The following is a 21,723-nucleotide window of genomic DNA, read 5'->3' as shown; positions in this document are numbered from 1 at the left end:
AAAGATGGCAACGACACTCAGGGCCTCCCCAACTTGCAGGTGTTTGATGGATGTCAGATGAATTAAGATCAGACCCAGGGCAGATGTGGCCTTCCCTCGCCGGCAACATCTGCACCACAGAGTCCCCCGAATCTGTGCTTTGCTAAGGCCCTTTCATGGCAGATGGGCTCTTTCTGATCCAACGAGGCCAGAGAAAGGACCATTTGGCTGGAGGCGGGTGCTGCCTGGCATGACCCCAGAGAGGGCAGCGACCTCTGGCAGGCAGTGATCCAGCAGCCAACGTCCATTCCTGGTCAGGGGGATGCTGGATGTGCTGCTCGGAGCTCCTACAGGAGTGCGACACGGACAGCCACAGCTGCTGCGGCCGAAATCCCGAGGCCACATTTCCCTCCCGCTGCTCCACATCAGGGACACTAAGGTGGGCATCTGCTGGGTGAACTGGCCTTCTCTGGTGCTCACCTCTGGTTTCAAGGCTCCCCCTGGAACCAACTTTTCCTAGAACGGCTGGGAGCTGAGGCTGTTCCACCGGCTTCCTTCCTTTCCTCTCCCCTCCACGGGGGTGGGTCAGAGCTGCATTGCGGTCTGACGGCTCCCTCCCCGTTTTCCTTGCACACAGATGTGTCCCCTAGTAAATCGTTGGCATTTGGCATATGCCTCTGGGACTGCCCAGACTCACACACCAGAAAGGAGCTGGATGGTGGAAACAAGCCTCTACACTCCCCGAGTGTCCCCTGCTCTGGAGTCCAGCTCCAGGGAAACTATCCAGAGAAACGTGCGCTGGGCTGGCAGGAGGGGCCACCAGGCCTCTTTCTGCTAAGTTCCAGGAGGGCAGGGCTTTGTCTTTGGGCTACGGATGGGTTCCCAGGTCCTGGCTCAGAGTCACTGCCCAATTACATATTTGGGAGTGAGCTTTCCCTGAGTTTGATTGTATTCTGTGTCTGTTGACGCGTCTGTCAGGTCTGCCCCACCGGGCGCGGCTCTCTGGGGGGAGTCCTTGTCTGTCTCACTTACCTCTCAGGGCCTGGCAGGGGTCCTGGCACAGGGGAGGCACTTAATGTATATTTGACGAATGAATTAATGAACAAACTAATTATGTGCAGCCCAACCAAGCAGTTTCTCATCTGGGGGCCCTGGTTTTCTCACAGAAAATGAGGGGGTGGACAGAGGCAGACGATTCCTGAATAGTAAGTGCAAGTAGCTAATAATCATTTTGGAAGATGTTTAGTCTCATTAATCATCAAGTCAAAACAACAACTGGATCTCACTTTTTTCTCTACCAAAACAGTAAAGATGTCTTTTTTTTTTTTTTTTTAATGCTGGTAAAAATTTCAAAAATGATTTGAGGTTACGTGTCAGGAGACCTAAAAACGTTCTGACTCTTTGGTCTCGTAATTCCATTTCTAAGAATCTATCCTAAGGAAATAATCAGAGTCATGCAGAAAGATTTATGCACAGAGATGTTCCCTGAAGCATTATTTATAACTGTGGAAAATGGAAGCAATTTGAATAATAATAAATAATATGTGACCAGGCTATTAAAGCGCCAGGCACTTTACACACATATTTCTAACCTTCAGCAAGCCTGTGAATTAGGAATTTGAGCCTTTGCACAGAGGGCAGCTGGAGGTTACATGACTTGTCCAAGGTCACACAGCGAATGGGTGAGTGGTAGAGCAGGGTCTATCTGGCCATATTTATCTCCTGCCTCAGGCTGTCTCTGACACCAGGGTGATGGTCAAATGAATTATGAACATCCGCATGAAGGAATGCTAGAGAGGGATCCATTCGTTTTCAAGATATTTAATGACATGATACAGAGTTGTTGTGATCTGCATCTGAAATGTCCCCAAGTCTCTTGTATTGAAGGCTTGGTCCCCAAGGCAGCAGCCTTCATAGGAGGGGCTTTTGGAAAATGATTGGATCATGAGGACTGTCACCCCACCAGGGGGTTAAACTATTTGATGGGTTCATTCGTAATTTTAATGGATTATTGGGAAGTGGTGGAAACTGTGAGGTGAGACCTGGTTGGAGGAAGTAGGTCCCTGGGGTGTGCCCTAGAAGGACATTTCTTGTGTGTGGTCTCTTCCTTTCTCTCTTCTCGCTCATCTTCTCTCTCTCTCTAAGGAACTTCCCTTCGCCGTGCTTTTCTGCCATGATGCTCTGCCTCGATCCAGGCCCAAGGCCATGGACTGACGCCTCTGAAACCATGAGCCCAAAACAAATCTTTCCTCTTCTAAGTTGTTTCTCTTGGGTTCTTGTCACAGTGACAAAAAGCTGCCCAACACATATGTTAGTGAAATAAATAAATTCCATACAAAGTCATGGTCTGAAATATGAAAAAGTGAGATAGACACAGACATGGATGAAGAATGAACAATTTACGACGAAATTTCGGGCTGACCTCTAGGTTTAGAAATGATGAGTGACTCTTAAGTTTTTTATCTTTAAATGTCTATGTATTCTCTAACTTTCCGAAACGGAGCGTCTTATCAAATTTATAAACAGACGCAAAACAATTAAAAATTGTAAATATGTAACAAAGAAGCATGGGTGTAAGGGATGAGTTCTTGAAACTTTCTGACCTTCACATTCTAGAATCAACACCCCCCGTCCCCCTCCGAATATTGATGGGCACAGATGCCATGGGCAGAACCCACTTGGTGTCCCTGACCCTCAGCCCTCTCCTCTCAAAGCCCTTAGGCAGAGTCTTTCTAGGTTTCCACTTTCCAGGGGCCTCTCTGGGATTGAGGCTTAGGGTAGAGGGACCGGCTCAGTCACGGTCATGAGGGCTGACACGCTTGGACCCAGGAACGACCCAGTAAGTCCTGGCTGCAGCCACTGGCCCTCCCCAGTCCTGGAGATTCTAAAAAGGGTCTCAGGCACTTTCCTGCTCTTCTCCTCAGAAGATTCTTCTGCTCTCTCTGCCTCCAGAAGCATCGGGCTGGAATTCCACTTCAGGCTCTCACTGTGGCCAGGGTGCGGGCCCCCCGAAAAACACACCTGCTCACGGTGCAAACCACACGGACTGCGCAGAGCTTGCCTTTCCGCCTTTGATCTCTGCCGCCATCTTTGGCTGCTTGGAGGCTGTCTAGATGCTAATTTTACTCTCCACTCTGGGAAACAGAAGGCCCAAGACCAGATCTGAAATCATCCTTTTCTTTCTGCTCTTCACATCTCTAGGATACTATTTCCAAAAATGAAATATCTGTGTTCTTAATTTCATTATTTGTTTTATCTTATAAAACTCCAAAAATCCTTTTGAAAAGAGCATGGGGAATGGACAGCTGGGGACGGTGGTCACTTGCTCACGCCTTTGTGCCTCCGGAGAGGGACTTGCACGTTCCCTGCTCCCAAGCTTCTCTTCCTCCCACCTTGAGTCCCAGGCCTCTGAGGAGGCTCAGGCGAGACCCACTGTCACTGTGTGCAGGCTGGCTCCAGTCTCTCTGGTTTCCCCTGCTTTTCTCCTGTTTTCCCCAGAAAGAGATTAATCACAGGCTAATGGGAACTGAAAGATGGACAACGCGGGAATCTTCTCAGAGTGGATTTTTCTGCCTTCCTCTTGGCTGCGCTGAGATTTCCATCAAGGCCTCATCTGTTGGCTAAATCAAATCTTTCAGAGGTAATACATGATTGTGGCTTCTGGCATTGGTCTATGACAATCCAATTGTGGAGGGGACACTTAGAGGCCTGATGCTCAGGGTGCTCTTCCTCAAGGTTACTCCTTTATGAAGGAGGGTGGCTTCTTTGTGTGTGCTACAGAGTTGATGGAGTGGGGAAGCGCCCGGCCACTTCTTCCTTCCCAGGGTGTGACGTGACCCTGGGAAGCAGCCTGGGTGGGGGGCGGGAGCACAGAGAGGTTGGGCTGGGTGGGCCGGACTGTGCTTGGCTGGCCTTGGGAGTACTTTGTCTTAAGACCTACAAGCCATAGGGAGCAGGGGGCTTTGTGGTAAGTTGCGCAGAAGTTGGGGGGAAATGAGATGTGGCTTCCAGGGATCTCACCTTCATCTCTTGGGGAGTTGGGTGGCAATTTCACTTTCAAAGACCACTAGAGAGGTTTCCCCCACTAGGCTGATGGAAAGTGATGGACAGGCGGGAAATGGGCCTAGAGGGGAGAAGAGGACATTTGCATAGACAGAGGTTGGTCTGAGGCCAGGACCTCAGGTCCAACACCCACCCCGTAGCGCGACTTAACTGCTTTGAGATTGGGAGTCAGAGAGACGCTCCTTTGCTTTTCTAGAATCCCAAGAGAAGCCTCTGTAATGGGTCAAAGACTCATGGGGAGAGAGGGGCTGAGCTGTGTCCACTCAGAGGGGAAGAGCTTTTCTCTGAGTCCATGAGATCAAAGCCAAGCGCAGCATGAAGGAGTCCAGCTAGAGCAGAGGCTGTCAACCTCAGACGGTCTCACTTCCCACCTGACCTGGGGAGTTGGCAACGACTGGAAGCATTTCTGATGGTCACAACTTGGGCATGGGAAGGGGACACCACTGTTATTCTCTGGGTAGAGACCAGGGATCCTGCCAAACACTTCACAATGCACAGGACAGCCATGCGCAACCAAGGACCATCCAGCCCCAAATGTGAACAGTGACAGGATTGAGAAAGCCTGAGCTAGACAGAACCAAATAACGTTTGGGGGCCCAGCCACTGGGGCAGTGTGCTAGGAGAAAGGGGTGAAATGTTAAAGAGCAAAATTAGGCAGACATCAGGTCCCGTGCAGAACACGTGGAGAGACGAGCTGTTCAACATGAACGCAGTGACGCTTTTTCACAGAAGACCTACTCTGTGTCAGGCGCTGTGCAATACTGACATAGCAGCCACAGAAATGGACAAGCCAGGCCACTTGTGCCCTCAGGGCCCAGGCTGTGACAAAGCTCCCCTTCAGTGAGAACATGAATTCTGAGGAGCACGCCTGGGGTGGCCTGGAAGGCCCCTCAGAGCCCCCACTCCCAGGAATCGCTACTGCCTCCCAGTCCCTGAAACATGACATGCGTTAAAGACAGTAAAGCAAATAATCATTAATATTGGATGGGCTGAGATTAGCGACAGAGAAGAGGGAGTCCTTCCAGATTAATAATGCATGGAGGACTCCTTCAGAGGAGAGATAAATTATGCTGGGCACGGTTGCTCAGGCACGGGAGGAAAACAATAGCTCTTTAATTTGGGGCTTGGCTGGATCTCTGTGGCAGAGACTCTCCCTGCACTGGAACTCAGCAGAAGCCTTGCGGAAGCCTTGGAGCCTTCCTTGTCTTCCCAGCGGGGGTGGGTGTCCCCGTGTGGTTCTGACAATTGGAACAGAGGCAGCTGCCCATTCCCTGACCAGCCACATGGGGCCCTGTGTTGAACGCCTGCTCTGCAGACCCAGCCCAGTTGCCACCTCCTCCAGGAAGCCTTCCCAGACCAGGGTAGCAGTCTCTAACTAATGGTAGGTGTGGTTAGGTGAACAGAATTTTCCTTTCTCAGCAGGATAGAATATAGAGCTGTGCCTCTGGTGTTGTCTTGTATTTGAAGAAAAATGGTGAAATGTACTCAGGGTGAGTGAGCACTCAAACCTGTTCCTGAGGGCCCAGCCCTAGAGCACTCAGTGTTTGTTGAATGAATGAATGAGCGAATGAATCCCAGGTCACATACAGGCAGGTTTCTGGCTCCAGCACCTCTCTGGACAGTCTCCTTCCCAATTGTCACCCTTGCTTAGAACCACCTCCGCTGAGCCCTGAGGACCATTTTCATTTAAGCCATGACACACGCTGAGGGGCTTCTGCTTGCAGTGACCAGAGACTCCTAGGTGACCTGTGAAAAACCAAGCTGGCAATGAAGAAGGGCAGAGGCTGAGTCCAGCTGTCCTGGCACCAGGGCTGCAAACTGAGCGTACTTGCTCCCCCAACAGCAGCAGCACCACTGCCCAGAGCAGCCAGGGCCCCGGGGGCTGTCCACAGGCGGAGGGAGAGGGGTGCTCCCTGCATCTGCTCCCACCAGGTGAGAGGCAGCCAGAACCAAGGGCTGGGTCTGGCTGATCAGCAGAGGTGACTCGGGCTGGGGCGTGGTGAGGGAGGGAGGAGCCTTCAGGGGCAGCCTGGTTTCTCTACTTGCCAGGTTCAGGCTCCTTTGGCAGCAGGGGCCAGCTTCTGCTCAGGTGCCCCAAGCTACAAAGGACCGAGAAGCATGGAAGAGCAGGCCCCACGCTGAGGCCTTGATGAAGGGCTGGCTTCTGTCCCTTCTGTTCCTCTACCTTGCCAGGACCTCCTGGGACAATGCTCCCTGGGCCCCAATGGGTCATAGGGATTGTTAAGGTCCCTTCTGGTATCAGCTCTCTGTGGCGCAAGGCCCTGTGGTCACCACGCCCTCTCCCTGCTGCGGTGTGTGGGGTCTTGAGAGCCCCCGTCTGAGGTGCAGGCAGCTGTTTGTGGAAGACAGAAGCGAGTGAGTTCTGGTCCTGACTCTGGCCACGTGGCCCTGGCTTCCCCCCTGGTTATCAAGGCAGTTACAGGAGCTGATGGCTGAGGTCTCCCAGCTCCCACCCACCCTTTCCACCAGAGCCCCCTGCCCCAGCCCAGACCTACCTGATGGTGTTCTCCGGGTCACAGGGGCAGGGCAAAAGGCAGCCTGGGCCGTGCAGACCCTCGGGGCACAGTCGCTCCTGGCAGCGCGGGCCCTTGTAGCCGGGTTCACACTCGCAGGCTCCTGTGCTGGGTGAACACTGGCCCCCGTTGTGGCAGTCACAGCGCTGCGAGCACTGGAAGCCGAAGGTCCCGAAGGGGCACTCCTCTTGGCACCTGTGGAGTAGTAGAGTGGGCTGTGGCTGGGCTCCCTCACCTGCTCTTCCAGATCCTTCCAGAATGTTCCCTTCCCTGCCTCCCCAGCTGATGGCCTCCCTCCTTTCTCCTCCTCCAGGAAGCACTCCATGGTGTAGTTCACCCAGTCAGCTCCCTGCCTCAGGCCCGGTCTCCTTGGCACCCCAGCAATGAGTTTATGCACCCCAGCAATGACAATTATGTTTCACTGAGGCCAAACCTGGTTTTTTTCTACTGGTGGTGAACTCCACATGTTGTGGTTTAAATGTTTGTATCTCCTCCAGAATTCAGGATGGAACTTAGTCCCCAGTGCAACAGTGTTAAAAGGGGCTGCCTTTGAGATATTAGGTCACGAGGCTTCTGCCCTCCTGAATGGATTCATGTGCCCATAAAAGGGCTGGAGGGAACTAGCTAGGTCCCTTTCTTTGTCCTTCCATCCCTTGTAACACATGAGGACACAGCGTCCAAGGTGTCATCTTAGAAACAGAGACCAGGCCTTCACCAGCACTTTGATCTTGGCCATCTGGGCCCCCAAATTGTGAGAACTGGAAAACCATGTTTATAAATTACCCAATCTCAGGTATTTTGTCATAGCAGCATGAATGGACTAAGATGATGTTTAGTATAAAACTTATCATCTAACCACTAAAGCCACTCAGTGGCTTTAAATACATTCATACTGTCATGAAACTATTACCACCATTCATCTCCAGAACTCTTCATCTCCACAAGCTAAAACTCAGTACCAATTAACAATAAACCTTATGTTTAAAATATATATCTTAACATGTCTGAAATCAGATAAGTCGTATAACTGATGGCGTGACATAGTTTAATTATAAGTATTTTTCATTCTTAGCAGTGTATAAAATAATGACGCATCTTACAATCAGTGGCATCTTAGGTTTGATGAAATGGGGTAATTTCGTTTCTCTGTGTTCAGTTGGGACAGACTTAAAGTCTCTCTTCTCTGCTGAGCGATGATTCTCCTTCCCCAGGTGGGTCTTCCCCTGAGGAGAAGAGGCACCTCTTTCATCAGACGGGGGCCATTTCCTTCTCCTGGGACTGGACATCTCTTCAAGGCTGGGGCCAGGACTGGGTCTCTCCGTCACCTGTGAGCCCCCATTCCCACCCCAACGAGGAGGACTGGGCCGTTTCGTGTCCTGTGTATGCTCTGGCTGGTGCTTAGAGTGCCCAGCATAATAACAATTATTCTTCACATGACTCACAACCACCAGGTGTGGATCCTCTGTGGATGGACGTGACCCCTCTGCTGACTGAATGTGCGTGCCTCTTGCTACTGCCCAAGACTAGTTCCCAGGGCAGGCAAATTCATTGTCCTAGCAGCTAGACCCTGGCAAGGTAAGGGTAAACCTGGGGATGACTCCTGCATCCCTATGACAAAGGGAAATGACCTCTGGCCTCTGGGGTTTAGATTCTCGGTTCCCCAGTGCTGCTGCAGTGGTGTGGACAGTGGAGAGCCGACCCAAAGGACACCCATGTCCTCGTCATAAAATGGGACACTAACGAAACCTCGTCAGCTTGTTTGGGGATTAAATGAGATAATGTGTGTGATGTTTAGAGAGGAGCCTGGCCCATGCTCAGTGCCCATTACGACATATTAGTCATTATTATTGCTCCCGTTAATACTGTTTCTTAAAACAGAGCCCATCTGGTGTTCTGATTTTGGATCCCGACATGAAAAAACCCAAAGGGAAGAATTCTCATGTTCACAGTGGGGAGAACTTGAGGAATTATGTGTTTAAATGATCATGTTTTCCCATTTCTCGGGTGTTCTGTATGTCTTCTACAGTAATCAGGGGGAAAAGCAAAAAAATACTTTTAAAAAATATTTTTTTAAAAATATGGCCCAATCTTCTTTATTTTATCCTTGAGGGTCATGGGTGAAACTACCACAGGCAGGGCAGGGCGAGCCCATGTCCCTGAGAGTTCAGTGGCCCAACATGAGGGTGAGTGGCCACACCCCAGGAGATCTGGGAAGGTCCGTGGTGCCTGGGGACAAGAGCAGCCAGTGTGTCCCAGTGTCTTCTGTCATTGCTGCTCTGTTCCCACAGTGACAGGGACAGGGAGAGTAACTGGCATCTGGCCTTGAGCGCTCCACTCCCAGGAAGGACAGGCAGCAGGGGTGAAGATGGCAATAGCCCCAAACGCCAGAGAGAAAGGGGCTTCCAGCCGCACAGGCTGAACCCCCGTCCCCAACCCCTGACGCCACTGATAATCTTGGAGGTGAGGTGACTGCTCCAAGCTCACGTAGCCTGTGAGTGGCCAAGATGACACTCGGTCATCTTCCTGCATATCCTGCTGCATGTCAACCAATCTGAGGCCCCAGGAAGAGAAAGAGGGCAGAAAAGAAAGAGAAGAAAGGGAAAGAGGGAGGGAGGGAGATGTTTAGAGAAGGAGTGGAGGAGGGAAGGCAGGAAGGAGGATGAGGCAGAAGGAAGGACCCGGACAGTTAGAGACCCGCAGAAGCACCATCTACCTGACTGGCAGGTCCCGGCTCAGCCTCAGGATGGGTCTCTCCAGAAGTCACTGAGCTCAGATGGCTCAAATGTCAGGAGGGAAAACTCACACCAGGAGACACCTGTTCCCCTTCATTGGAACACTCCTGTCCTCTGCCTAGCCGGACTGGACAGAGCCCGGAAATGAAGCTCCTCTGAAGGAGCTCCTGACCATACATTTTGGGGTGACTGATTCCACAGCCCCAAAGAAAAGAATCTAGAAATGAAGTAATGGCAACCTAATCCATTTACATAATCAGCCTCTATTTTTTTCTTCCTCACAGTTTAAACAACTTATTTATTTAGAGATCAAGCAACGATGGCTAATGAATTTTACACAAAGCATGCTAATAACGGGGCCTGTGGAACAGAAGGGTAATCACAGCAGGAATTAGTTTTCTACTTAAACATCCTTCCTTTGCAACATATCAATCTAATGTGTCCAATCCCGCCATTAACAACCAGATACATTGCTCAATTAAATTACAAAATGAGCTGCAAAGCCCTCGTTACGTCTTGTGTTTAATTTGCACTGGATTCAGCCTATCCAGGGAGGCCCGCGTTATTACACCCGCTCTGCGTTAATATGCTCGTGATGATTTGGGGTGGGTTAATGCGGCTGTCACCTACAAAATAAATGGAGGCAATTTTACAAAATATTAAACACCAGGCAGCCTATTTAGTTGGGAAACCCAAATGCTACGTGGCCCTCTGAACTGTCCTGTGGCTGATTGGCAAAGATTGCTGAAGGGTCCCTTGGCTTTGGGGGTTTCTGCCCGCCCACGGGTCATGGGCCAGGTTCCAAGAAGAGATTCTGGACTCTCCACTCAGTCCATCTTGGCAGTGGACACTGCGAGCTGATGAGGTGGGGTCTTCGGGGGTAGGGTCTGGCTGACTGGAACCCTGGGCCTGCTTATTTCCAATGACAAAAAGGCTACATTCTTTCTCATGTGGAAGTGGATTGAAGCCAAGGGGTCCTGCTCTGATTTGGGGTCTTCCTGGTTCCTGTCCCCAGCGGCTCATCCTTAGCGTTTCCTTACTTAAGGTAGAAGGTGCCCTCGTCCTGGGTCCCCAGATGCCAAGCCCACACTCTGTGCTGGGAAGTCGTGTAGATGAACAGCAGTTGGCAGAGTCAGATGGGGCTTAAAGGCTTCAGACTGAGCCACAGAGGACCACGGTTAATGGATGGTCCCTCCTCTGGGCATCACTGAGGACTGGGGCCGACTCCAGTGAGAGCTGAGCCTCCATTTCATCCATTAGGCCCTGATGGACGCATTGGTTGACTCTGTTTTGATCCCGCTTCTGGACGTCACCCAGGGAAGGGGCAGAGGGATGGTGAACAAATGTTCTTCTTGCTTTGCTTTGTCTGGGCAGAGCAACAAAACCCAGGGCCAGAAGTGAAACACGGATCTGTGGAGCTGGACAAAGGAGTGGGAGCCTCCTTGTCACTGGCCCTCTCGCTGGGAGAGACCCAGGTTGTGCAAAGTGAGGGGCAGGAGGCCTGGTCTGGGTCCCCTGAGCAAATGCCCTCCTCCAGCTCCAAGCCCACTCCCCACCACATACTCCACTTGCTGCTTCTATTCCTCTGCCCCTGTGCTATCAGCGTGGCCTCTTTCCTCCAAGGTGGCCAGTGTGGACACACAGAAGTTCCTCAGTTTTGTGGATCATCCACTGTGCCAGGCTGGTCTCATTTGAGGACACTGGGGCCCTGGTTCAGTCTGCTCTCGAGGCCATGGGCCTTCAGAGGATGCAAACTGATGTCAGTATCTTTGGAGGGGACTCAAATTTAGGAGTAAAAGTCCACTTCTAGAAGAAACCATGCAAATGATGGGAACTGAATTTGCACTCAGCTTCTCTGAACTGGCTGTGCCATCGTCTCCCTCCGTTAGTGCAGACAGTGGGTAACAGGGCTCTCCTCCTTCCCCCAGACACACCAGAGCAAATTCAGGGACACTGGGCTGGGGAGGGGTTGCACCCTGCTGAGGAGGAAGGTTGAGTGGATGAATCCCTCTGGCAGGAACACTCAGAATGTTTGCTGAGGAAAGAACTGGAAGGTGGGTAGACAGAGCGACGCGGGGTTGGCAAACCTCAGCCATTCCCTGCGAGGCTGCTGTGAATAGGCAAGAGTCGACACCTTACCTGTCACCCATGTATCCAGCGGTGCAGTGGCACTGTCCAGTCACAGGGTCACACTGCCCTCCGTGGTGGCAAGGGCAGTCCTGGCTGCAGTTCTGGCCAAATGTCCCTGGTGGGCAGGGCTGGGCACACACGGCTCCCTGAAACAGAGTCAGAAGACACACATGGTGGCGCTCCAGAGAGGTCATGCTCAGCCACACTCTCCTAGGTAGGAATGGCACATCTGCTGGGCCTCAGAGACTGCCCCATCTCTCCAGTAGAAACAAAGAGATCTGGACACTGTGTCTCCAAAGCCCTCCTCTTACAGATGGAGACACCGAGGCCTGCATGGCCATCTAACCATTTAGCACACATTTATGGCATGTGTGTTGTATAGCAGGTGCTGTGTTAGACACCAGCCATACAGAAAAGGAAACTTGATTTCTGTCCAGAAGCCCAGCATCCACGAAAGACCAAGGCACAGGCAGGGTGAACAGGACTGTTAGAAAGTTTATAAAAGAAGGGACAAGACCCTTGATCTTTGTCCCCACCTCAAATAACCAGGTGATTTCCCAAGCCTTTCAGAGAGGTTGAACACACAGGCTTTGGGCGCAGGGACTCAAGGAAACTGAGGGTGGGGTGTAGTTCTAACTGCAGAATCATCAGACCCCCTGCTGGCTTCCCCTCACTCCCAGAATGACGATTGCCAAACTACACTTCCTGTGGCAGGAGGCTGAGGATCCCTTTTGGGAGACACTGATGAGCTCAGGAGAAACAGCCCACAGATACTGATGTCTGAGGGTCCCAGCGGTCAACCTAGCATCTCCCTTTGCCTTTAGTTGACTTTTCTGAGGTTCACTGTAAAGCATGATCCCAAGGTCAAAGATCACATGATATCTGAAGTAGGTTCTCCTATGAAAGATGAAGACTGAAATAAATAGACAAAAGGAACACAGCGGAATCAGGAACTACGCCAGGAGCAAAGGAAACTTACGGAGAAACCCTCTCTCATGATTAAAGTGAATATCCTCAGGTAGCTAGCTATTAGAAAGTATTCATGAAAGAAGAAGAGCGCTACTAAAGGGGACAGCCAGAGTAAAGAGTTCTTGAGAATAAAAAAAAGAAAATGGCACAAATTTGAAAATTGGAATAGGAAAGCTGGAGATTATTTGCTTGTTTGTTTTTGCAGTGCTGGGATCAAACCCAGGAATTCATGCAAGCTAGTCAGTGCTCTACCCCTGAGCTCCACCCCAGCCCTGCAAGAGAGGTTGAAGAAATCTACAAAATGGAATGAGAGAAAGAGAAAGAGAGAGAGGGCTGAAAATAGTAGAGAAAGCATAATAGAAAGAAAGGAAGGGAGAAAAGAAGGAAGGAAAGAGGGAGACAAGACCCTATCAAGGCATATTATTGTGAGTTTTTATATCTTTATGGGTAAAGAAATGACTCTAAAACTTTTTAGAAAGAGGAAAGCAGTCACATACAAAAATCAAGAAGCAAATTATTAGACTTTTAAACCAGAAACCAGAAGACAACAGGGAATGCCTTAAAAATATGGAGAGGAAAACCTGGGCATGGTGGCATATGCCTATTATCTCAGGAACTTGGAAGGCTGAAGCAGGAGGATCACAAGTTGGAGGCCAGCCTCAACAGTGAGAGCCTATCTCAAAAATAAAACAGGCTGGGGCTGGGGATGTGGCTCAAGCGGTAGCGTGCTCGCCTGGCATGCGTGCGGCCTGGGTTCGATCCTCAAAACCACATACAAACAAAGATGTTGTGCCCACCGAAAACTAAAAAAATATATAAAATAAATAAAAAAGGCTGGGGACATAGATTAGTGGCAGAGTGCCACTGGGTTCAATCCTCAGGACCAAAGAGAGAGCGAGAGAAAGAAAGAGAGAGAGGTGGTGGGGGGCATAATTTAATTTCCATCCTAGAATTCTACATCCAGCTAAACTAACACCCAGGTGGAGGATTCAGTAAACAAATTTTCAGATTTTTAACAACCTCAAAAAATTAACCTTCCATGGATATTTCTTGGATAGGTGCTAGAGGATTTTTTTTTTTTCCTTTTTCAACCTAAAAGAAGAATTATCAAAGAAAAAGAAAGGAATGGGTTCCAATAGGTGAAAGGAGTTCAGGGTGGTGGAGAGAGAAAGTGCTAGATGACAACCACGCAGCAGACCCGGAAAGCAAGAGTTCATCCTGCAGTAGAAGCATGCAGGCTTCTGAGGGCGAGACTTCAAAATCAAAACGAAAGCGGAATGCTGATTGCCCTCTCCATGCCTGACGTTATTGAGAGACGTTTTAAGAGTCTGTCCAGGAGTCGTAGGTCTAAATTACTAACAGTATGTACGTGGGCATATTAACATACACGTTAAACAGGATTGAACCCAAAATTGTAATACAATTCCATCGGGAGGCTGGGAGGAGGGTTGCTCGTGTCGATCTGTGTGCGTGGTGGACCTAAATCTCACTCTATGGCAGGAAGTCAATAGATTCAGCTAAAATCTCAAATGGAAAAGTCGAGAAATGGCAGCAAAGCATGTTAGGTAGAAAAATGGAAGGAAATGCCAGAAGAAACATCTAAAAGGTTTAAAACTGGTTGTCTTCAGGGATTTGTATTTGGGGCAGGGGACCGGTTCCCCTTCTCCCTCCCCTCCACTATCAGCCTCAGGGTATTTCAATTAGATAGATCTATTAGTTCTTTTTCGGATGGACATTGAGAGCCCAGTGCTGTCTCCTGCCACCCTTTCAGCCTCTTATACACCAGAGATAATCATTTCTCTCATGGAGATCAAGGATGATTCTCCAATTAATTAATCAATTAGTTCAACACACAATTATTAAGCACCAATAACTGCCGACCCTGACAAAGCCAGTTTAGTCAGGAGAAGGCTGCCAGACCAGGGTCATCTTTTGAGATGATCCAATTGAGTGGGAAAGAAGTAAGTGGGAGGTCACTTAGCTCAGATCTTCCCCTCCACACACACGGGCCACTGCGGCTCCGGCAGGAGGGACTGCAGGTGGAAGCAATGGTGGGGACTGCAAGGCTGGTGGGTGGGTGGAGTGGGGGGACCTCCTCCTCCTAGAGGTGGGGGGTGGGGCACTGGGTGTGGCAGACCCCTGCTTTCCTCACTGTACCCCAGAGACTCGAGGCACTCATGAGTGACAAGGAATCTTTTTGGTTTTTGTGCAAGTCAGTCCTGGACTGCATAAGGACACCCTAACTCTGAAAAAGCATTTTAAGCCAACTTGGGGTGCTGTGTCTCCCACACCCTCATCCTCAAGCAGTGTGGCCTCATGCATTTACAAGAACGCATGCACACCTATCGATCCCTCCGCCCTGGTGGTTTGGTGCAGAGAAGGTCCCTTCCAGCCTTCCCTGGGGGAAATCAGGCAGCCCTCTGATTTTTTTTTTGGCCAAGTTGGGGAGCTCCTTTTGAGCTCCTGCTCAGAATTCCCAAATACCAGGCATCTGAAGTCCCTGAATCTCTAGGTCCCCCTGGCTTGGGGCTTCTGGGGCCTGAAAGAATTTTATTTCTTGCAGTCTTGCTACCTGGTAGGGTGGAGAGAACACTGGACTTTGCAAAGTCAGACTTGGGCTCAAATCTCAGCTCTGTCTTCTTCCAGATGGTTGAGTGAGGACAAGTCATGGGATCATTCTGAGCCTCAGTTTTCTCATCAATAAAATGGAAGTGGTAACCCCTGGTCTCCCAAGTGGCTGTAAGGATTGAGATTGGAGATGCGAAGAAACTAGGTTCAGCACCTTAATGAGTCTGATCTTAATGAATATTAAGTGGACCAACCTGACAGCTGATGAGGTGGCTCGAGACAGGAGCCCAGAAGAACCTGGGACCTGGAAGAAAACTGTGTGATCCCTCACCAACTGCTGGTCAGAAGAGCAGCCTTTTGGGGAGTGCCAGGGGAGAGGGAAGACAGGAAGGTGTCAGAAAGAGAGGGTTTCTCTCCTGCTGCGAGAGACTGAATTGTGTCCCCTCAAAATTCTAAAGTTCAAGTCTGACCCCCCAGTACATCAGAGGATAGCTATATTCGGAGGTCACCTTACAGTGGTGACCAAGGTAAAATGAGGTCATATGGGTCGTCCTGATCCACTGTGACTCATGTCCTTACAAGAAGAGGAGATTGAGACAGACACACAGAGGGAAGGTCATGTGAAGACACAGGGAGAAGACGGCCATTGCTAAGCTGAGTGAGGCCTCAGAAGATGCCAACCCTGCGGACACCTTGATCTCAGATTCCAGCCCCAGAGCCCCTAGGAGATGAGTTCCTGTGGTTTGAGCCACCTACTTTGTTATGGCAGCCTGAGCAGACTAATGCACCTGCCCTTTGGTTAGGAATGTCTCTGTCGTGAGACCTTTGACTGTGTTGCTGGACAGGAGAAGAGTCAGGAGTTCTGCTCATTTCCAATGATGGCTGCTGTCCTAGGATGTCACAGGAGCCCTCAGTGGACAGTGAACAGTGGTTGGTGTCGGTGCTGTGATCCCGACCATAGGCCCGGCCATGGGCGGCCACAAACCATCCTTCCCAGAACTAAGCATCCTTTATGATCCTGCAACCTCAGTTCCAGAAGCCTCTCTGTGACCCTCAGTGATAACTGAACCCACTTGCCAGGTTCTCAGCCCTGTTTCTCTTCCAGCCTGTGGTTTCCTTCACTTGGGTGTCTGGAGATCTTCGCAGACATGCATGTGGGGTGCATGCCCGCACCCCATCTAGCCTCCACCATCAGATTGGGAACTCCCAAGGGGGTCTGATCACATTCCTTCCTCCCTTCCCACCTGCCTCTGGTGCCCACCCGAACCAAACTACTCATAGTTTCTCTGTTTGGTAAGATCTCAGAGGCAGGGGGGGAGGGGAAATAACTCCTAGGTTTTTTGTAAAGGCCCCTCCAAAGAAGGGCTCATGACAGCTGGGCAACTGGGGTATCCTGTCACATTGTCAGGAGCTGGTGGCCTGGAGGCCAAAGTTCCAGGCGGTTCCAGTTCTGCACAGTGCTTCTATCCCTTTGGGAGCAGCTGTATGCTGGGAGTAAGAAATCATATTCCAGATGGTCTCTGAGTGGGAAAATCTGTGGCTGCAGCCATATGGGGGTCAACAGGAAAGTGAGGCAGTGGAAGATGATAACAGGGGACCCTTCTCCCCAGTGTCTTCTCCTTGGCCCTAACTCTCCCTGGGAGGAGCCTCAGGGCTGCAGCCTCATTATACTATGACTCTGCATGCGAGTGGGGTATTAATAATGCATGCAAATCTGCAAGTTAAATGCTATGTCAAAAATAGAAATGCAATTGTCTACAATAAAATTAAACACATAAAGTCGTCAAATCCAAAGATTTCTATCAACAGAGTTTCCCATCATCTGGAAGAACAAACCTCTCACTGTGTTAGGGAGAGGGGGAAAAATGCCTCTGCCTGGTGGCTTCCCGCCCTCTCTGCCACCACCAGCCTGCAGCAGCCTCTCTCCAGAGGGCTGGATGGGCTCAAGGTCTGCTGTGGCTTATTCTCCTTCATCACCTCCCCATCCCACCTCCCCACCCGCTCCTGGGTCTATAAGGATCCAGCCTGCCCATCAGCAGATCTCTGAGAGGGCCTTTCCAGAGAACTGGAAGGAATGGACAGGGACGCGAGGGCATCAGCTCTTTGTCTTCCCCCCCAAAAGACCAACACAGGCAGCCAGGGCTGGCCCTCAGGAGTCCAGAGACCTGGGTCTATTTCCCTCATAATCAGGGACATGGCCTTGATGTCACTAGCTTCCCTGCCCTTAACTCTATCTTCCAAGAGAGGAAGGTTTGTACAGACCAGTGGTGTTGAAACCTCTTAAAGCTAAGACACCCCCACTTTTTTTTTCCTTTTTGTATAGGGGATTGAACCCAGGATTGCTTTACCACATCCCTAGCCCTTTCTTAATTGTTTATTTTGAGACAGGGTCTGACTAATTTCTTAGAGAGCCTCACTAAATTATTGAGGCTGGCCTCAAACTTGTGATCTTCCTATCTCAGCCTCCTGAGCCACTGGGATTACAGGTGTGCACCACAGTGCCTGGCTAGGACACCCTGTTTTTATGTGAACTCTTATCTAGAACTCAAATACAGAAAACAGATTAAGACAGAGCAATGGGGATAGGGTGGGAGCCAGAGTCCTAATTATTAGCCCTCTGACTTCCATTCTCTTCCTAAGAAACTGTAGCATTGTGTGGAAGAAAGAAAGAAATCCTATGGTTTTGATCAATTATTTCCAAATGCAGACACATGGCTGGCTTCCTCGGAATCATCTGGGAGCTTATTAAAGACAGAGATCCCAGAAGGCTCAGGTGGAGCCAGGGAATCTGTATTTAGCCAATCCCATCCCCTCATGTACTCCAGTGTGCAGCTCAGTTAGGATACTGCTGGACCAGATGCTCCCCAAGGTCCTTTCCTTCTCTAAAACATTCTGCCAAGGCTGTGCCTGCCTCCCTAGGCCTGCAGTTGTTCACCCTGGCTGCTCCTGTGACTTCTGCATTCACACCCTCCTGAAATATCCTGCTTCTGCTCAGCAGCCCTGTTGTCGGGACCCAGGGGAGGGCAGCCAGCTGTACCAATGAGCCCCCCACCAAAATGGGGTATGTTTCTGGGGACAGAGGCAGGATACAGCTTGGGAAATTCAGCCTCAGTGATCTAGCAGCTGCTTTGGAGCCTCAGGGAACAAGGAAGCAACTGATGGGCAGAGCTGGTTGGCTGAAAGGGGGCTTGTGGGTAGCCTTTGGCATCCAGAAATGTAAAGCAGGCAGCCAAAGATGCCTCAGCACTTGCAAAGACTTCAGACGTGCATGGTCTCCTCTGAGGCTCTTGCCAACCATGGCAGCCGTGCAGGGCAGTGTTTACTGTTGTTACATCAGCTCTGCACAGGGGATGCAGACACCAGGGAAACTGAGGCTTTCTCTCAGGGTCAATGTTGGACACGAGACCTGAATTTAGGCCTCTAAGGTTGTAAATCCTATCCCCCTTTCCTGCAATGGTTGTTCTAGACACAAGTCCTGGGTTGGTTGAGACTGCATCAGAAGCACCTGGGATGGTCATTAAAATACAGATTCTGGGGCCCACAGTATCTGATGTGTGAGAACACAGGGGGTAAAGTATTATGAATTCAGGTGAACCATATCCTGCTGTCTCTCCTTCCCTAGCCTCTTCTGCCATTTTTGGTAGCTCATATGAGCACCTATGCCCAAATACAGAGACAATCTTTTTTAAAAAAAAAAACCAAAAAAACATTTTTCTCTATTTTTTTTTTTAGTTGTAGATGGAAACAGTACTATTTATTTATTTATTTATCTTTATGTGGTGTTGAGGATCAAACCCAAACATGTGAGGCAAGCGCTACACCACTGAGCCACAACCTCAGCCCAACAGAGCTAATCTCATGAGAAAAATTTCTCTCTTTTGCCCATGATAAATCACAGCGGGGAGGTTAAGTAACTAGCTTTGGCCACATGGCACTTAGATTGCAGACCTAGGGTTCCAAGCTGTGTCCATGACACCATTGACAGAGTCTAATAATCCTTCTGACCATAAATGGGGGACTACTCAGGGCGGGAGGGGAATCTAACTTTTTAAGATGCATGTGAGAGATGCTTAGACCTTTATAGTGTCCCACCCTGAGCCTGAAAGCCCACCTACCGTCCAACCTGGAGGGCAGGCACACTCGCCAGTGATGTGGTGACAGGTGCCCCCGTTCTGGCAGGGGCAGCGCAGCTCACAGTGAGCTCCATGGCTCCCAGGGGGACACAGCTCCTCGCAGCTGCATGGAGAAATACAGTGTTGGATATAGCAGCATTCAGATCTCTGCCCCAGTGCTACTAGTCCCAATGATCCAGGGCTCCCTGGGAGGCAAGTTACTTAGGAATTAGTGTGTCCACACACTGGGTGTAAATGTATTAGGCTCAGGGTAAACTGAGATGCAGTACTGTTCCCTACCAGTAGGGGAAGCAGGGCTCAGATATAATATTCTGGAATATATTGTACTTGAGCCAGTATTTGAGGGATGACTTAAATGTTCTTAGTATGAAAAAGAGGAGGCTGAGGAAGACTTTCCTAAGAGGAATGAATTTTTCTTGGGGCTTGGCGAAATTAATTTCAAGAGCATGTCAGGCAGAAGGAACAGCCTGAGCAAAGGCACTGCCTTCAAGAATCTGCCTATACTCAGAGAGGAATCTAGGACATGCCTCTTCCAGGCTCTGAAAGGCTCTCTGCCAGGTGTAGGGGAGAATGTACATGGAGTCTCAGCCTTGGATCTTCATCCAATGGCTCTGGCCTCTAGCTCAAAGGGTCCTGGGAGCTGGTCAGGCATTAGGGCAGGGAGAATCTTCAGTCAAGGATGTCTCTGTGGTCAGAATCCTTGGCTGCTCCCTTGGGATCTAGGGCTGTTGGAGAGGTCACAGAACCTTCAAGAGGATTAGGGGGAGAAAGTCAATCACCTGTGAGAAGGCTCAGTAAAGCAATCTTGGAGGTCCTCTGTCTATATGGAGATTCCAGGGAACTGGGGTGAAGGGCTATTTAGGGTCTGACAAGGGAAAGTGGGGAAAGGAAAGGGCACAGTAACCCTCCCAAATCTGCACATGATACAGGCCCAGGGCTCTCAACCCCTCTCTATATCTCAAATGGCCTAGAAGGGTCAGTCAGGCTCCAGGTGAGCAGAGGCATATGATTTCAGGTCAGAAGAGAATTCCAACCTAATGGCTGAAGCCTCTCACCAGGAAGTGCCCTCTGGGAAGTCCGTTCAACATGAGCGCTTTAGGCCACCCAGGCACAGTCTCAGGTGGACCGAGTCACCCCAAGATCTGGATCTGAGACCTGTGTGGGCAAGGTCTGGGCATTTAGACTCTGCGGGACTTGGGTCAGCAGACAGAAGATGTCACAGCCAGGACTGTCCAGACTCATCCTGCCCAGGCGCTGGGAACCTGGAACCACAGTGCAGCTGTGGTGAGGGCGACAACTCCACCCCGCCCCGGCCCCGCCCCGCTCCGCTCCTCGCTCTACTCACTAGACGCCTGTGTAGCCAGGTGCGCAGAGGCATTCCCCTGTGCGAGGGTCGCAGCTGGCCCCGTGGCGGCACTGGCACGGCAGCTGGCAGCCCTTGCCGTGGGTGCCCGGCGCGCAGAGCTCCTCGCAGCGCCACCCGCGGAAGCCGGCGGCACACACGCAGGCGCCAGTGATGGGGTTGCACAGGGCGCCGTTCTGGCACTGGCACCGGTTGCTGCAGTGGGGACCCCAGTGGTCGCTGTCGCAGCCTGCAAGAGAAGGGATGGTCAGGGTTGAAGGTTCCCCGCCGACTTTCCTTAGAAAGGAGGTCAGGAATCGATGCTGATGAGGCCTTCCCGTGTCTGCATCACGAGGGGTGTCCAGGTGCCTCATAACCTTTGGTGCCTCATAACCTCCACCAGTTCTACCACCAAGCCACCCAGAGAATCACACAAGCTGAAAACCGCCGGGACCTTGTTCCCTCAGCACAGCTTCAAAAAGCCTCTCACCGTCTGGCCATTCTCTCCCAACCAAATGAGTGTCCCCAAGCCTCTCTCTCTCCTGTATTGAAATGCTGAAGTGACAAACTGCCTCCCTGTATCTCTGAAACTTTTCTTGGGTGGCTGTCTTTCTCTGTTCCCCTCAGTCACACCTCTTCTTAGCCCATCCACCCCCCCTCTGTTCCGTGACATTATTCCTCCTCTTAGTTGCTCCCCAGTTCAGTCAAGCTCCATTTCACTCTTTCCTGCCCTCTTCTCTCTCTTCCCCACACTCATGGGTTTTCTCATCTCTTGCACCTCACTCTGGGAACATCGCTGCCAACCCCCTGCCCCTCTCCTGGCTCCATCTCCCCATCATCCTTGTATCTCTTTTTCCCTTTCAGTAACCCTACACCCTGGTTGCTTCATCTTCAGTTCAATTTCATGACTTCCCAAGCAGCCAGCTTCAGAGGAGGCAGGAAAAAGAAAGGTTTCCCTGGGAGGTTAGAGAGGGTCTTTAAAACCTTTATATGTAATTAAATGTTTCACAGAGTGATCGCTAAGCCAGCTTTACAGAAATCCACTCTACAACAGTGGAAAGGGGAGGAACGGTGAGCTCCGGGAAGATCACACTGCCTGCTGCCACCTTCCATTCTGACCCTCACCTGGTATGTACAGGACACACAATAGCAAGGTATCTGCACCATAGTTTAATTCCCCTGAATTCTGGAGGGAGGGTGGGGTGTGAGCTGAGGCATGGACAGGCACAAATAATGTTCTAGGAGAAGTTCAGTGGAGAGAAAGTTCGTCCCCA

At 50.6% G+C, this 21,723-nt stretch overlaps 1 protein-coding gene across 13 annotated transcripts in view; it reads right to left on the bottom strand.

Annotated features, from left to right (window-relative positions):
* The window catches only part of Megf11 (multiple EGF like domains 11), a 322,486-nt gene that overhangs the window by 53,702 nt on the left and 247,061 nt on the right, over positions 1–21,723 (bottom strand). For all 13 annotated transcript variants that reach the window (XM_021727705.3, XM_078049438.1, XM_078049436.1 and 10 more), the window contains 4 exons: positions 20,453–20,699; positions 19,090–19,210; positions 11,447–11,583; positions 6,558–6,770 (listed from right to left, as the gene is read on the bottom strand). In XM_021727705.3, the coding sequence (XP_021583380.2) occupies positions 6,558–6,770; positions 11,447–11,583; positions 19,090–19,210; positions 20,453–20,699 (718 nt within the window). The remainder of the gene's footprint in view (positions 1–6,557; positions 6,771–11,446; positions 11,584–19,089; positions 19,211–20,452; positions 20,700–21,723) is intronic.

The sequence above is a fragment of the Ictidomys tridecemlineatus genome, chromosome 5 (genome assembly GCF_052094955.1).
Source record: "Ictidomys tridecemlineatus isolate mIctTri1 chromosome 5, mIctTri1.hap1, whole genome shotgun sequence".
Classification (NCBI taxonomy): Eukaryota; Metazoa; Chordata; class Mammalia; order Rodentia; family Sciuridae; genus Ictidomys; species Ictidomys tridecemlineatus.
This window is presented reverse-complemented; position numbering and strand designations above follow the sequence as displayed.